The 17,087-nt window shown below is 38.1% G+C and overlaps 1 protein-coding gene across 1 annotated transcript in view; it reads left to right on the top strand.

Moving 5' to 3' along the window:
* Positions 1 to 17,087, top strand: part of VEGFC (vascular endothelial growth factor C) — an 84,741-nt gene that overhangs the window by 54,623 nt on the left and 13,031 nt on the right. The window contains exons 2-3 of the mRNA XM_014483210.2: positions 1,985 to 2,198; positions 3,894 to 4,084. Coding sequence (XP_014338696.2) covers positions 1,985 to 2,198; positions 3,894 to 4,084 — 405 coding nt within the window. The remainder of the gene's footprint in view (positions 1 to 1,984; positions 2,199 to 3,893; positions 4,085 to 17,087) is intronic.

A 17,087-nucleotide genomic window follows, 5' to 3' on the forward strand; every position in this document is an offset into this window, starting at 1 on the left:
ACAGATGTAATTATTGTTAGAGTTATTTTCCTTTTTAAATTTTACAAAAGTGATTTGCCATGAAACTTCACATAATACTTAACTGAAAGCCCTCTTCACCAACAGCCTTCTCAAGCAATAGTTTGGTGTGTACCTTTCACTGTGTCACACAATGTTGGTGTTGTATTGCAGCTCCTTTTGGTAAAGAGAACATTCCTGCCTGTTTCTTGTGAGACTCATGTGATCAGGTTAGGTCAAAACCTGGCTTTGATTCCAGCTGAGTCATGGGGGAAAGTAGTACCCCAGGGCCCAGGGACCCACCAGTTACACAGTCTCGCATTATTCTGGGTATTCAAGGGCTAGTCATGCAAACAGGCAAACAGAACCCCACCCATGACATGTTCCTCCAGGTGACAGTGACACAGATACACCTATGCATTTTGCCATCTTTCTCTTCAGTAGTAATCCTTTCAGATTCTGAAGTGTTGATGATTCTTGAATCTTGTGTCTCATGTGCCATTTTCCTGAGAAAGATATTTCATACACATTTAATTGGGAGACTGTGAGAGGATATTTTGTCACTTTTGTGTAAGCTAAGATCTCCTGTCCACCTGACTCTTGATGTATTCAGTAGAGTAGTATTTTGTATAACTGCCTGGTGTATCATCCTGTAATCTTCAAGAAAACCATGGATTACTATCAACACCAGGCTTGAAGAGATGAATCCATATGCTCAATTCACACAACAGTGAGGAAGAGGGAAATGCTGAACTGCACGGCCAGTTTTATTATCTAATAGGAAGGAACCCATTTCATAAGCTACTGCCTAGGAGGCTCTGTGATAACGTAAGAAAACTATCTTAGATTATGTTTCTCAAAATGTAGTACAAAAATCACCTACATCAGAATGACTTGGGGTGTGGTGGAAAGACTTTCATTTTAACTGTATTTTGCTTTTTAAAGCAAATAAATTAATTTTGTACTTCAGAAATTAGAAAGGGAAATCTGTAAATTGTTGGAATGTAGATTCCTGATGTCATACAAGATACCTGGCAGGGGAGGTAGGGGGCAAGTAGCTGCATTTTTAACACCTCTTTGAGACTTAATGTCCAAAGTATTTATTTCTATAGTTAGACTTAAGATGGGATAATCATGGAAATATAAAAATAAACATCTGATGATGTATTTCACTTTGCATATAAAGTTAAACAATGTCCCATTTTCCATAGTTTCGAGGTATAATTTAGGAAAAAAAATGTATTTTTTTTAGATATGGTAACTACTTCAGTATAACTTGGAATGTTCTACTTAATTGAATACACCAATATAGACCGTTAACTAATTAGCAGAAATCATGTTCTCTGAGCTATTGTAGCATGTCTTTTTACTGGCAGAATAAATCTTGATGATCAGACTTTTTGGAAATACTGGAAGGATCCACCAAAATGTAAACCTTATTGTGATTCTGTTATTAAAATCTATGGGATCTTTTGTTCTAAAATAGTTTTCATAAACTAAAATTCCTAATTTCAAGCATCCTGCTTAATTATATTTTATTGGTGTTAATTACTAAAAGTGAAACAAAGAATTATCATAGACTGGATTTTTATCTAATTTTATTTATGTTGGAGGGTAATAGAAGCTTAGATAACTTTTGAACTTACACATTCATCAACTTTGTAAAACAATGAGAAATAAAATAAGCTACTTTAGAAATTATTTTAAAAATTGTGTCTCAAAATTTTCTATCCTAATGACCAAATGTGTATTTTATATTTTAATTGTGATATTTAAATTGTGTTATTGATTCAAATCAAAAGATGAATATAATTTTACCAAGAAAAGTTAAGCAATTTGGGGAAAATAAATAATATTTTAATAGAAATCTATCATGTATTTATATATATATGCGCATATACATATTTATATCAAACAAGCCTGAAGGTTTTCTAGTGCATCTGTTTCCTTAATCTGAGAAGTACTATGTTGCATTCTTCTTCCACAGGCTTATGCAGGCAAAGAAATGGAGGAGCAGCTGCGGTCAGTGTCCAGTGTGGATGAACTCATGACTGTGCTCTACCCTGAATATTGGAAAATGTACAAGTGTCAGTTAAGGAAAGGAGGCTGGCAACATAGTACAGAACAGGCTAACACCAACATAAGGACAGGAGAGACTCTAAAATTTGCTGCAGCACATTATAATACAGAGATCTTAAGAAGTAAGTATGGGAAAAGAAAATATATAATAAGCTTCATATGTCAACCCAGTGCAAATTGCCGTTCTGATCCTTTAATTTCAGCATTTGTAGTACTATTGAATACCTTTAAGGCCAAAAGTAAAACAGAAAATAAATAATTATTTTCCAAATACAGAACTTTAAGATTTCACTGTGAGTGGTTAAAGTGGTTTCTTGAAAAATAAAGACAGGTGCATGCATATCAGCACACTGTAATTTTTTTTTAATTGAGATGATACCCCATCAGAAAAACTTTAAAACATACAAACAAATTTTATACACTATAACACTTCAATCACTTAAACATTCTATATCACAAAAAATAATTGCACATAACTTTTCTTTTGCTTTGGATATAGAAATGCTTACTTTCCACATCATCCAAAATCATCTTGTCAACTGCTATTTGTTTCTTGTTGCTTTGGATGGAACTTAACTTGAGAGCTAGACTTTGGTAAAGTTAGTGAGACATCTCTAAGCAGCAGTCACAAAAAATTATGGTGTTGCACAAAGTGGCATAGACCCCCTGGTGGTCTATTGTTGGGCTACTTAAAAAATAACTCCTTTCAGTTGTTAGATATTAACTGATATAACGGTTTGAGATTGCAAATTATTTTGAAAACAAAAGCAAACAAAATGGCTTCATGACTGAATAACCCACAGTTTATATCTTTTTTTCCTAGAAACTTTATATTAGGGGAAATAGGAGAAAAATAAACTAGAACATGTAAGAAGTACATCATCTGTAATGAGGTCTTTAAAGAGTCAACAGTGCCATAGGTAAAACACCAACTCACTGGAAACAGAATTCCAAGAGAAAGCATGAAAGGAATAGGAAGTTTTGACTTCCCTGAAAAAAAACTTTGTTCAGGATACATGTCCCAGTTGCTAGAAAATACCTTCTCATTTCAAGTAGCTATCACCAAGACATGGTCACCAGCCTAAAAATGAGTTTCCAAACCAAAGCCATCATCTCATTCACAACTCAGTTTAAAAAGAGAAATTAAACATGTTGTTTATATTTGTTTTGCAACATTAAAAATACTACATATAATAGCAAATGAGCATGATTCTATCTCCATGGGTTTTATAAGCATCTACATGTTAAATTTTCAGGGATCTCCCAGGTGACTCAGTGGTAAAGAATCCACCTGCCAGTGCAGGAGCCAAGAGACAAGGGTTCGATCCCTGAGTTGGGAGGATCCCTGGAGGAGGAAATAGTAACCCACTCCAGTATTCTTTCCTGGAAAAAAACCCATGGACAGAGGAGCCTGGAGGCTAAGTCCATGGATTCATAAAGAGTCGGACATGACTGAGCACACATGGACAAGTAAAGTACTGTAGAATCTATTCTAATTGTCTTATAGAATCTATGATATTTGTACGGTAGAATTATTCTAATTGTAAGGAAGCATAACACTAATGTAGCTTGTTACATGGTACTAGACATTAGTGTTTGTTTGTTTGTTTTTTTAATGGAAAATACCTTTAGCTGCTCTGTTAAAGACCATATCCTATTCCAGCTCACAAGGCAATGTAGGATCCCGTCAACTATTTCTTTAAAGTATTATATATCTAAATCTTAACTCTGCAATCCATTGTGAGTGACTTCCAACTGCTGTGGGTTTTTCCACTTTGGCATCTGAGTAACTTACGGCCTTCCCTGTGACCCGACAGGTATTGATAATGAGTGGAGAAAGACTCAATGCATGCCACGGGAGGTGTGTATAGATGTGGGGAAGGAGTTTGGAGCAGCAACAAACACCTTCTTTAAACCTCCATGTGTGTCCGTCTACAGATGTGGGGGCTGCTGCAACAGCGAGGGGCAACAGTGCATGAACACCAGCACAAGTTACCTCAGCAAGACGGTAGGTGCGCGGCTCCGGCAGGGCGCTCCGCGGCCCGGCTTCACCTCTGCTCCCTTTCAAGGAGCCCTGGTTCAGGGACTTCCCAGAAGTCCAGTGGTTGCAACTCTCCGCCTTCCAATACTGGGGGCGTGGGTTCTGTCCCTGGTCGAAGACCTAAGACCCTACATGCCTTGCAGCCAAAGAACTAAAACATTAAAAAAAAAAAGAAGCAATATTGTAACAAACTCAATTAAGACTTTAAAAATGGTCCACATCAAAAGAAAAAGATTTTTAAAATAAATTAGCTCAATTCAGAGCTGCTTCTATTGTCTGTGAAGAATGAAGTTAATTTTTCAATAGTTGTGTTTTTGATGAGAGACTGTCACCAAAAAAGTAACTGATACTTTGTGAACTCTGTTTATATAGTGGCATCAAAGCCATGTTTTAAAAATCAAATGGAAAAACTTAATGACAGTATCATATTCTCCAAAAGGTAGTATTGATTTTTAAAAGATACTTAAGATTAAAAATAATGCTGTTTTTATATTCAAGTTAAACTCTTATTTAAAAGGAATTTTGGTATTCTGAGTCTGATGAAAAAAACATGTTGACTTTTTTTAAAGTTACAGAAAATAAACATGAGGAATTTAGGAATTATTGTAAAATACATTTTTTTAATATCTTTAGTTGTGTATATTTAAAAATATTTCAGTCAAGTGGTGTGATATGCGTCCTAGACAATATTGTTTATTACTGTGGTACTTCATTTAAATGAAATATCAACTTGCATTGATTTTTTTTTAAAGGCATAGATACACCAATTGAGTTTTCCAAAGAATAAAGGGCTATGTCTCTTTTAAAATTAGGATGATATGCAATACACTCAAAGGATAGATTTTAGAAAAATTATTTTACCAAATGGAACAAAATGTATCTATTAAGAGCTCATAATTTATCGTTTTAGAGCTGCCTTATTGGATTTAGTTGATGAAATTTTATTTTTTAAGTGCTTATATCATATAGATTTGAATGACAGCTGTTTTAGTATTAGAATTTTCTTGTTCATTTCTGGAAATTCCTGTTTTTTCAATAGTTCACTTATTTACTTGGCGAAAATAAGTTAACGGTTGACAACATCCAAAGATATTTTTCATTACTTAGTTCAGTTCAGTCACTCAGTCGTGTCCGACTCTTTGCGACCCCGTGGACTGCAGCATGCCAGGCCTCCCTGTCCATCACCAACTCCCGGAGCTTACTCAAACTCATGTCCATTGAGTCGGTGATGCCATCCAACCATCTCAGCCTCTGTCATCCCCTTCTCCTCCCACCTTCAATCTTTCCCAGCATCAGATTCTTTTCCAATAAGTCCTTCACATCAGGTGGCCAAAGTATTGGAGTTTCAACTTCAGCATCAGTCCTTCCAATGAATATTCAGGACTGATTTCCTTTAGGATGGATTGGTTGGATCTCCTTGCAGTCCAAGGGACTCTCAAGAGTCTTCTCCAACACAACAGTTCAAAAGCATCAATACTTTGGCACTCAGCTTTCTTTATAGTCCAACTCTCACATCCATATATGACTACTGGAAAAACCATATAGCTTTGACTAGACGGACCTTTGTTGGCAGAGAAATGTCTCTGCTTTTTAATATGCTGTCTAGGTTGGTCATAGCTTTTCTTCCAAGGAGTAAGTATCTTTTAATTTCATGGCTACAGTCTCTATCTACAGTGACTTTGGACCCCAAGAAAATAAAACCTCTCACTGTTTCCATTGTTTCCTCATCTATTTGCCAGGAAGTGATGGGACCAGATGCCATTATCTTAGTTTTCTGAATGTTGAGTTTTAAGCCAACTTTTTGACTTTCCTCTTTCACTTTCATCAGGAGTCTCTTTAGTTCCTCTTCACTTTCTGGTATAAGGGTGATTTCATCTGCATATCTGAGGTTATTGATATTTCTCCCAGCAATCTTGATTCCAGCTTGTGTTTCATCCAGTCCAGCGTTTCTCATGATGTACTCCACATATATAAGCTAAATAAGCAGGGTGACAATATACAATCTTGACATACTCCTTTCCCCATTTGGAACCAGTCTGTTGTTTCATATTATTGTTTCATTACTAATTCCCCACAAATTCTTCTACTGTGTGTTAATTAGAGAGTGTTTTAAATGAATCTGGTTTTACAATGTCTCAAGCTTTATAGAGTAACATTAATGATTACTTTAATATTTACATTAAGTAATTCAAAATATATCCTTTAGATATCGATGCCCAACATTTTGTGTAAAGTTCCTCAGTCAGGCTTTTTCTCTGAGACATCAAACAAACCCCAAACACCACCACCACCATAAAAAGCACCTTCTAGTTTTCCCTCTTACTGCATGACGTCATTTCTAGTCAGAAAGAAGGAAATCGTCTCTAACGGGACTGTCACCAAATCAGATGTTAATGTGTTAATTTTATCCCCTAAGTGTCTCGAATCCCCATGTCCAGCACCATGTCTCTCATCCAAAACGCTTCTGATTCATTTTCTGACTTAGGAAACACCATCCCCCTTGCTCTCCCGGCTTCCCCGTCCCTGCTCCGTAACCATCCTGTACACCGCCCCCGAGGATATTTTCAAACACATAAGACTGATGCTATCGGTTTCCAGAGTAAGAGGCCTTCAGCGATTCCCAGTTGCTCCTACAATGAGACCAAATTCTCTATCATTACCTCTGCCTTCCTCCACCGCATCCTCTAACACGACTCTCCCTTGACCTCCCTCTTTCTAGTCCCTGTGTTCTCGGCTTCCTTCAGTTCCCCCTCCACCCCAGACCTTTGCACACACCTCTGAGCCGTCCTGGCCTTCTGGTCTCCTCCTGCTAAGATCCAGCTCCTCAGACCTCAACTCAAGTACCGCGTGGCTCCAGGAAGTCCTGGGGGAGATTTTTATGACTGGTTTACACTCAGTATTCTTGAAAATTCTTTGTGGTTTCTAATACTTTTCTTTCAAAGCAACAACTATACCTTATAATAATTGAGTTCATAATATAGGGTCATCATTATTTGGTTAATGTCTATCACCTCCACAAAGGGAAGAACAGGTCTGTTCCGTGCATTGATCATCTGGGTGCCCACCACAGAGGGAGTGCATACCCCCCATAGGACCCCCAAAACCGTGGACCCTCTCACCAGAAAAAAGATGAAGATGTAGACACGCCCACAGCACTAATCATCCAGGTGCCCACCACAGAAGGAGTGCACACCCCCTTATAGGAGCCCCAAAAAACCATGGACCCTCTCACCAGAAAAGAAATGAAAATACAGACACACCCACAGCATTTGCCCTACAGTTTTAGGGAGTTGGTTCTCTGACCCTTAATCCTTAAGTGTTCAATCAGACTTTAAAACAATTTCTTAATGTTTAATAATATTAAAACAGTTGATTAACTCACTTGCGTAATTTTTAAGTGATTCTTTTACCAACCAAAAGTGTATACCATAAACTGCAGCTCCATCTTTTTTTTTTTCCACAGTTCCATCTTTTAAAAAGATCTATTTCTTTAACAAATTGAAAATAAATTTTTCCTTTTTTTCCCATTTATATTTAATACAAGCAAAAGACAACATTCTATTTCTCTTATTATCAGCTTACTAAATATGTGTTTACATGTGTGCTAAGTTGGAGTCCCTTAGGTAAAAGTCTCATTTTGAGAAACAAAAAATCAGTTCTTTGTTAGTAAGCAAAACAAATATATTTAGTCTTCAACAAACCATTAGTAGTTTTCTGTGACCACTGCATATTTATTCTCTAATTAGGTCACTGGTCTAATTAGGTCACATATTCACCTAATTGGTATCAGAGTGAAGGTTTTTATGTACGGACAAGTATTAACACAGCATATAAATTGCTCTGCCATGTTGGAGGCCTTAAAGGGGTTTGCTGCTAAGTCACTTCAGTCGTGTCCAACTCTGTTTGACCCCATAGATGGCAGCCCACCAAGCTCCCCCATCCCTGGGATTCTCCAGGCAAGAACACTGGAGTGGGTTGCTATTTCCTTCTCCAATGCATGAAAGTGAAAAGTGAAAGTGAAGTCGCTCAGTCGTGTCCAACTCTTCGTGACCCCATGGACTGCAGCCCACCAGGCTTCTCCATCCATGGGGTTTTCCAGGCAAAAGTACTGGAGTGGGGTGCCATTGCTAAAGGGGTTTAGGCTTCAGAAATTCTAAGTCTCCAGGGCTAAGAGCATTTAGTGCTAAGTTTAAGTGCTGCTGCTGCTAAGTCGCTTGAGTCCTGTCCGACTCTGTGCGACCCCATAGATGGCAGCCCACCAGGCTCCTCTGTCCATGGGATTTTCCAGGCAAGAACACTGGAGTGGGGTGCCATTGCCTTCTCCAGTTTAAGTGCTATGTTTAAGTAAAACAGAATTTGATCCAGTAGCCTCAGTACTTAAACATCAAACGTGGTATCTTTTTCCTGGAAGAAAATTAAGTCTACTGTATATCATATGGAAATAGTTCTGGCTGTATTTCACCTTCTTTCGCCTCAAGACCACAGAATTTAGGATTATTTTATAATACATTTATGATGTTACTATTCATTTTACCCGCTTCCTCCCTATTATCTGCTCACAAGAAAAACAATCGGAATTTGCTGCACCATTTTAGAAGTCTGTCTGGTTTATTGTTGTTGGTTTATGTTGTTTTCCCATTTTGTTTGGATCCTTTTCAATAGACTTGATACTTACAATAATCACTTTTCACAGTTCTTATAAATTCTGATCTGAAAGCAGCAGTTTTTAACTGTGTAACTATAAATAATAGGGTAGTTTTCATTTTAGTACTTCAATTTTTAAAAGATTTTTAGGAGTTTACAATTAAAAATTTGAAGTCAGTTGGGAAGGAGGCACTTAGTCTTCTAGGTCCTGCCCTGGGCACCCTCCTGTAATTGCACATGCTCTCCTTCCTCAACTTCTCTCTCTGCTCTTCTGGGGATCCCTCCCCCAGGTCTTCATCTCCACCTCAGACTTCTCTTGTGGTTTCCCCACAACCTACTCAACCTCCTGACTGGGCTTCCCCCAGACAGTCAGGGTCAGTCTGATCCCATCCTATCCCATCCCTCACACACCAGATCCCATCCTATCCCTGCCCCCAATCACATCCTCACAAATAAGTAAATAAATCTTTTTCTTTCTTCAGTATTCTCAGTCTTAGTAAATAATGCCATTCTTTTATTAGTCCATTGATCTGATTTTTCTTCCTTTCACTAAAAGCCCAATACCTTTCCAACATCTCTGGGATCCGTCAGTGCCTTTAATCTGCTGACCTCACCCTGGTCTGGACCACATCCATCCATTACCAGGACCATTACGCATGGACCAGCTGCAAACTGATGTCAAAGCCCCCTTCCTTCTTCCCTTCAATCTCTTTGCCACATTATAGCAGTGTTTCTTCTTTCTAAATGATAAATCTGACACTGCTCAAAACTCTCCAGTAACATTGCCTATTGACACTGAGCCAGCATACAGCAAATGTGTAGGTAAACTTGTCTTTGTGTTTGAAACATCTCCTTACACACCACTCCATATCCCCACTTGTCTAGCTAATTTCTACTCGTCCTCAAGCCTGGACATAAATGTCATCTTCACAGCATCCTGTCCTATGCTTCAGTAGCAGTCTTTATTGCTCATCCAACATAGCATCATCACCTTACCAGTCAGATCATTTTACTTCCCATGCTCTAAACCCTAAGAAAGCAAAGACTGTGTTTGGTTATCACTATGGGGCATAACAGTGCAGTAGTTGGTACACAGTAAACACTGGGCACTAAATAGAATGAATCCTTAGATTAAAAGGAACAGATTTGAGGTCAAAGGTAGAGTTTTAAATAGGCTGATTTTGAATCATCTGAGTGGTAAGTAGGTGGAGATACCAGAGGAATGCTGCCAAGTCGCTTCAGTCATGTCTGACTCTGTGCGACCCCATGGACTGCAGCCTACCAGGCTTCTCCGTCCATGGGATTCTCCAGGCAAGAACACTGGAGTGGGTTGCCATTTCCTTCTCCAACCAGAGGAATATTGGGCACATAATTTTAGAATCCTACAGCACTGATTGGATCTTCAGCTATAGATCTGGGAAGAAACCTCACATTGATGAATGGTTTTTTGGAGCCTTGATGTGGTTGTTACTGCTTAGAGAATTCTCATATCAGGAGGGACGATTGAAAGCCAATGCTGAGGGATGGCCAACATTCAGTCGTTGATAGTCCCATCTGTTTCTCTCTTTGGTTTTGTAACTTCATGCCCTTCTCCAACCTGAAGAATCCACTCAGATTTTTTTTTATAGGAAAAGGGAGAATTTGAATTTGAATTCAATTAAGCAAGTGTGGCGAAGCACCTACTATGCAGTGCCTATCAAGAAGGTTCACAAACCAAGGAGAGCAAGACATGAAACTGCTGAAGGCACTGTTTCTGTCTTTGACATTTGACCTAATATAATTATCTGTTTTATTTTCAGAGTAGTATAAATGGGAGCATGTGATGATTGTTTTCAAACATAAAAGGAAGTTTCTTACTTATATTTTCTGAAGAAGAAAAAAAAAAGGTTTTGTTTCGTTACAGGAATTCCAGACATCTTTTGGCACCAAATCACCAACTAGAATCATATAAACTGTAAGGACAATGTACCTTAAGTAATGTACAACCCAAGTTTTTAGTAGAAATTTACAGAGCATTTTTATGGTGCTTCACGAAGGGGGCAGGTTATCAGCATGTGTGAGGAAGCCAGCCGTGAGCTGCAAAGTAAAACCACATGCACTAAGCATTCCAGAGTGAGCTAATCGACAACAACTGCTTCAAAGTCCTCCCCAAACAATATCTAAGCAACTTTGAAAAGTCACACAGATCGGATGTCCTCCTGACCTCGTTCCTAAACATATGCTTCAAGTGTATTTTCTCATGAGAAGTTGTATGTTTAAGGCAGATAACCAAAAAGCAGAAAGTAGGTTTTGAGGAATGTAAATTATTTGATGGCAGAAGCAGAAGGCATCTGCTTTCGAGCCAACATTTGAATAAAAAGTTATTTAAATGTTGGTATGCCATTAAGCAGCTTCACTGAAGATGGGAATGAAAAAAGAATTGCTAAATCCATGGGTTTCCCGTGGACATCTTGGAGTTAGAACCAAAGAAACAGTGCATGTTCATTCATGCTGACAGAAGAAGCGGCTCAGTCTGGGCGCTAAACTTCCTTTCCTCATTCTTGTGTACAAGAACCACATTATTTAAAATTCCATATTGCCATCTTAAAAAGAAACAGCCATTTTATTTTTTTGTTATTTTATAAGGAAATTAAGCATACAGATTAGCAAAACTGCTACAGATATGTTGGAGTTCAAGTAAATGTTTCCTAAAATTGTCTTTTACTGCAAAAGGCACTTAATCCTAAGTAAACTGCAGCAGTGGAGTGAAACTTGGGAGGATTATTTTGCACTGCTGACAGGGATAGTTCCTCCATTAATTAAACAGAACACTAGCAGTCTGAAGGATTCATTTATTACATTCATATGCATTTAACAAGTGGAACGCAATTTGTTTTGAATCTTTAGCTAAGTAGTATTTGGCAAGAACAGTTGTTGGAAATCAGGTTTTTTCCAGATGTGGGAAAAGAACTCGACCAATACCAGTTATCAGAAGTTTCTTTAAGAATAACATTTGCCTTCAGAAGAAAATTAATGCATCTATTAGACATAACACTTTTTTCCGACTTAAGGTACTGATCATGTCCACAAGTTTTATTCATTAATTCTAAAACTCCTGAATTGGCATTTTTATTTTAACTGTATTACTGTATGTACATTTTATGTATAAAAACATGTAAAATGAATTCAATATCAGATGTCCTAATAAGGACCTGCTGTCTTCCCAGACCTAACTTAAGTTCCATAACCTCTTGATACCTGGCCATATGGTTAATATACTCAGTTGAAAGGTTAAAAATAAACCCTCAATTTTCCTCTTTCCCATTTGGAGGATGATTTGTTTAAATGTTGTGTAGTTTTTCTATTGGATTTTGCAGTTATTAGTCTTTAAGCCGTGTTGGTGGCTCAGGCGGTAAAGCGTCTGCCTACAGTGCGGGAGACCTAGGTTTGATCCCTGGGTTGGGAAGATCCCTGGAGAAGGAAATGGCAACCCACTCCAGTACTCTTGCCTGGAGAATCCCATGGACAGAGGAGCCTGGTGGGCTACAGTTCATGGGGTCACAAAGAGTCGGACATGACTGAGCAACTTCATTTCACTTTCTCTGCAGTTATTAGCCATGCTTTCTGGGGCTACACATTGTGTCTATGTTTAATTAACAGGCTCAAAGTTGGAATATTTAAATTAAATCCGGTAGTGAGATACTAGTCTCTGAAGAAAAACTGGTCATATTTTGAGATAAAAGGATGTTGTAAAGAAAGGCATTTTTTGTGTGTGTCATATCTGTAGCTAAATATTCAAACATTCTTTAGAATTTGGTACTAACCTGTAATCCAGGATCTTCTCAAAAAAGGAAATCCTATACAATGGCACCCCACTCCAGTACTTGCCTGGAAAATCCCATAGACGGAGGAGCCTGGTAGGCTGCAGTCCATGGGGTCGCTAAGAGTCAGGCACGACTGAGCACTTCCCTTTCACTTTTCACTTTTCTGCATTGGAGAAGGAAATGGCAACCCACTCCAGTGTTCTTGCCTGGAGAGTCCCAGGGACAGGGGAGCCTAGTAGGCTGCCGTGTATGGGGTCACACAGAGTTGGACACGACTGAAGCGACTTAGCAGCAGCAGCATACCTTTATCTTACATAGCCTGCAAGAGAAGTAGAAAAAGGAATTGTTGCTTTACAACTGTTGCTACGCTGGGGTAAACAACCTATTGTTTAAAGCTTTATTTGAAGTCCATTCTTGTTGGTGGGAATGGACCATTAAATATTCTTATTAAAGAATTCCAGTTGATAACAAATGAGGACCTCTCAGTTGGAAATGTTTGTCATTTCCTCCTATTACAGTTTTACTGAATACGCAATCAAAAAAGTTTTTTCAATTTCCATCCATGTTTAAATGCCATCTTTATGTAAATTCTTTTCATCTTCTCAAACCCGTGACTCTTAATGAAAGGCATATACTGATAGTATAGCATCAATCCCCATGGTGAGTTTTAGATGCCAAATTATATACAAGCTAAACATCCATTGTTCAAGAACAATTCACTGTATGACATCAAACTATTTTGGGAAACTCATGTCCAAAATATCAAATTATAATTATCATCATCAATTAGTATTTACTAGGCATATGTATATTCATAGAATTATTAGCTAAAACTGAACACAGTGCATAAACTTTGCACTCTATGAGTTTAAATTTAAAGTAGAAAGTACTGTTGTGCACACATTAAACAATCTGACGATAGTACAAAGATTTTTATTGTATTAAAGTATAAAGAATCTATTGTTTGAAACACTAATATGTTTGGCTACACCTTAACTCTTTTGAAAGAAAATTATAGTCACTGTGTGGGTTTCAGCCGTTATGTAAATAGCAGGCAAAGATTCCATAAAGGAATTAAACTGCAGGTTCGTGTTTACCAGCAGCATTTATGGTAAATTATTTGGTATGTTTATAATTCTAACCTAATCTCATTATACATATACAGAGATTTATTTTCCAAATTCGCTCTTATTACTTAACTATGGTTTTCAGTCATTGATTGATGAAACTGTTATCTTCAGCTGACATAGGTACAATTACTCATTAATGCCCACACCTACAGCACATCTCAGTGAATGTTTCTAATTTTTCTAAAGTTGATGGATGATTATAACTAATTATCAAAAATCTTTCTCCTTTTAATATTGGTCAGAGCCATCTTTCTCCGGGCCCTTAAATTGTTTCCACATTGGCACAAGTCAAGTAGAGAATTAAGGAAACCACTTGAAAACTCTCAGGTCAAAATTTGGAGGTGGAAAATGTGTTTCAAGAGAAGAAAAGGTGTTTTACTTTAATTTTCAGCCTATTTCTTCCTTTTGATCAAATTAACTTAATTCACCTGGCCAATTACCTACGTAGACTCAAACAAGAAACATTCCTATAATATCAATAATTAAATTTTTATTTCCCTTATTTATAAATAATTTCTTCTCCTAAACTCCTCCACAGTTCTAATGCTTATGAAAATGTTTAATTTACAGGAAATACACAGTTCTCTGTAGTGACTTTTTTTTTTAGTGCCCCTTCACCTGTCCTTTTATCCTTATAGCTAGTCTATTCACCAACCAGAATCCCTTCCACCCTTTGAAAGTATAGGGCCAGGCTTACTTCACTGGGAAGATGCTTCTCAATGTGCATTTTACTGATCTCTGTCTCACCAGACCAGACTTCTGTTCCCTGGTACACACCTGGTGCTTTGGGGTGGGTCCTGATTGTGGACATTATCCACCCAGGAATGGCTGAAGTCTGTACGTGATCACTGATCATGCTTCTTTACTGTGCCGTCTCCCCTTTGGAGGTCATGCCAGGGTGGAACCTGGTTTTGCAATAATCATTGAATGGAAGAAGGATGCAGCTGAGCTCTGGGGGTGGGAAACCATCATGTACTCTTCTGCAATAGCTGTTATCTCAAATGGGGCCTTATCCTTCACTGTCAGGCCTTGTTCTGCCTTGTGTCACTTGAGATAATGCCAGATCTTGCAGTGTTTTTTATATGCAGAAATGCCCTTGTGGTCTGAAATGTCTGATCCCTCCCGCCCCAATCATATGAGGCAACCTTTATTGTTTCTCCATCCCCACCTGATCCTGCCCTTTGACCCCTGCCTGCTACAGCCCACAGAGCTGCCTTGTTACCCAGTTATCTCCACTCAGTCCTTATCACACTTGAGGACGTGTGACCCTGTGACCACACAGGGTCCTCTTCCCTCCACTCAACAGTACCCTATCCTGGTTCTCCACGTCAGGTCATAATTCTTCCCAGGCGTGTTTACTAGTTCATGTATCTTTCTTCATCTTTTACATGTTCCCTGTTGCCCAGGTTTCTATTATTAGACATGTTCTGTTTTCATTCAGAATGATCTCACCAAGTAATGTCATCAGTGTCCAAGACTTTAATTCCAATCTTAATACCAATGGCCTTTAAGTGGCTCTCCTAAGCTCTGGGTACATATATCTGGGTACAGAAGAATTAGACATAAATTCTTAGGTTTTTGTGAGCTGACCTATACATCTTCCTATCATTTCCACTATGACAGGGTTTAATTAATTTGTAAATATAAAAATTAAATAAAATTAAATGAGTTTAGAAAATGCTTATTTTCTAAACCACTTTATATTTTTTCTACAATGCTGTTTCCTAATGTAGGATCCAGAGATGTTATAAGAAGTAGAAAAACTATAGTATATATAGATAGTACAGAATTATATTCTCTTAAAATAATTAGGCATAGTGCAAAAGATTTCTGCCAATGTGGTATTTTACCAAAAAAAAAAAAAGAGGTTTCCTCCAAACTACATAGACAAATGTCTTTTTAGAGAAGAAACTGGTCAAAATTATAATACTAGGATATGTTGAGATCGTATGTTGAGATTTCTCTGCAGAATAGAAAGTACTCTGGAAAATATCTAAATTCTTGAGAATGTGTGGAAATAACTCACATCTACAGAGCAATCAAAATATGTATCACAATCATGTACATGAGCTTATATAATTTTTAAAACAGTCCCATGAATTAATGGGTGAAATGTTGTCCTGTATTGACTGATTTTAAAAGAAATACTCAGCTTCGAGAAGCTTAAATGACTTTTCCAAGATCACACAACTTATAAGTGTGGTTGCTGATAAAGTGCCCTCTCTGTATGTGAGCCTGTGCCCAAACTCCTCCCAAGGCACTGATGCTAAGAAAGTAGCTGAAGTTTTACATGAATATATAATAAGTACATTTCAAGTGAAGAAAATGTACATTTATTATTTAGGTATTTCTGTATTTCATTCTTCAAACTTCATTTCAATAAATCTCCCTCTAGGCGTGAACAAAATGGACAACTAATTCTATTCCCTAAATATTTGCCATGATCTTTAATGGTTGCCATGAAATTACAGCAGAAGATGGATTCACAAGGCTCTAGAGTGTTGTCTTTTTTAGCACTACTCAAACATCCATAAAGATACCAAGTAACACATGGTGTAACTGTACTTAAAATACTATAAACTGATAGTTTCAAGCAGGTAATGGCCAGGATTTCGCTTTTACCATTATTCAGTTCAGTTCAGTCGCTCAATCCTGTCTGACTCTTTGCGACCCCATGAATCGCAGCACACCAGGCCTACCTGTCCATCACCAACTCCCGGAGTTCACTCAGACTCACGTCCATCAAGTCAGTGATGCCATCCAGCCATCTCATCCTCTGTCGTCCCTTTCTCCTCCTGCCCCCAATCCCTCCCAGCATCAGAGTCTTTTCCAATGAATCAACTCTTCGCATGAGGTGGCCAAAGTACTGGAGTTTCAGCTTTAGCATCACTCCTTCCAAAGAACACCCAGGGCTGATCTCCTTTAGAATGGACTGGTTGGATCTCCTTGCAGTCCAAGAGACTCTCAGGAGTCTTCTCCAACACCACAGTTCAAAAGCATCAATTCTTCAGCGCTCAGCTTTCTTCACAGTCCAACTCTCGCATCCATACATGACCACTGGAAAAACCATAGCCTTGACTAAACGGACCTTTGTTAGCAAAGTAATGTCTCTGCTTTTCAATATGCTATCTAGGTTGGTCATAACTTTTCTTCCAAGGAGTAAGCGTCTTTTAATTTCATGGCTGCAGTCACCATCTGCAGTAATTTTGGAGCCCCCAAAAATAAAGTCTGACACTGTTTCCCCATCTATTTCCCCTGAAGTGATGGGACCAGATGCTGTGATCTTCGTTTTCTGAATGTTGAGCTTTAAGGCAACTTTTTCACTCTCCTCTTTCACTTTCATCAAGAGGCTCTTTAGTTCCTCTTCACTTTCTGCCATAAGGGTGGTGTCAT

The sequence above is a fragment of the Bos mutus genome, chromosome 27 (genome assembly GCF_027580195.1).
Source record: "Bos mutus isolate GX-2022 chromosome 27, NWIPB_WYAK_1.1, whole genome shotgun sequence".
Classification (NCBI taxonomy): Eukaryota; Metazoa; Chordata; class Mammalia; order Artiodactyla; family Bovidae; genus Bos; species Bos mutus.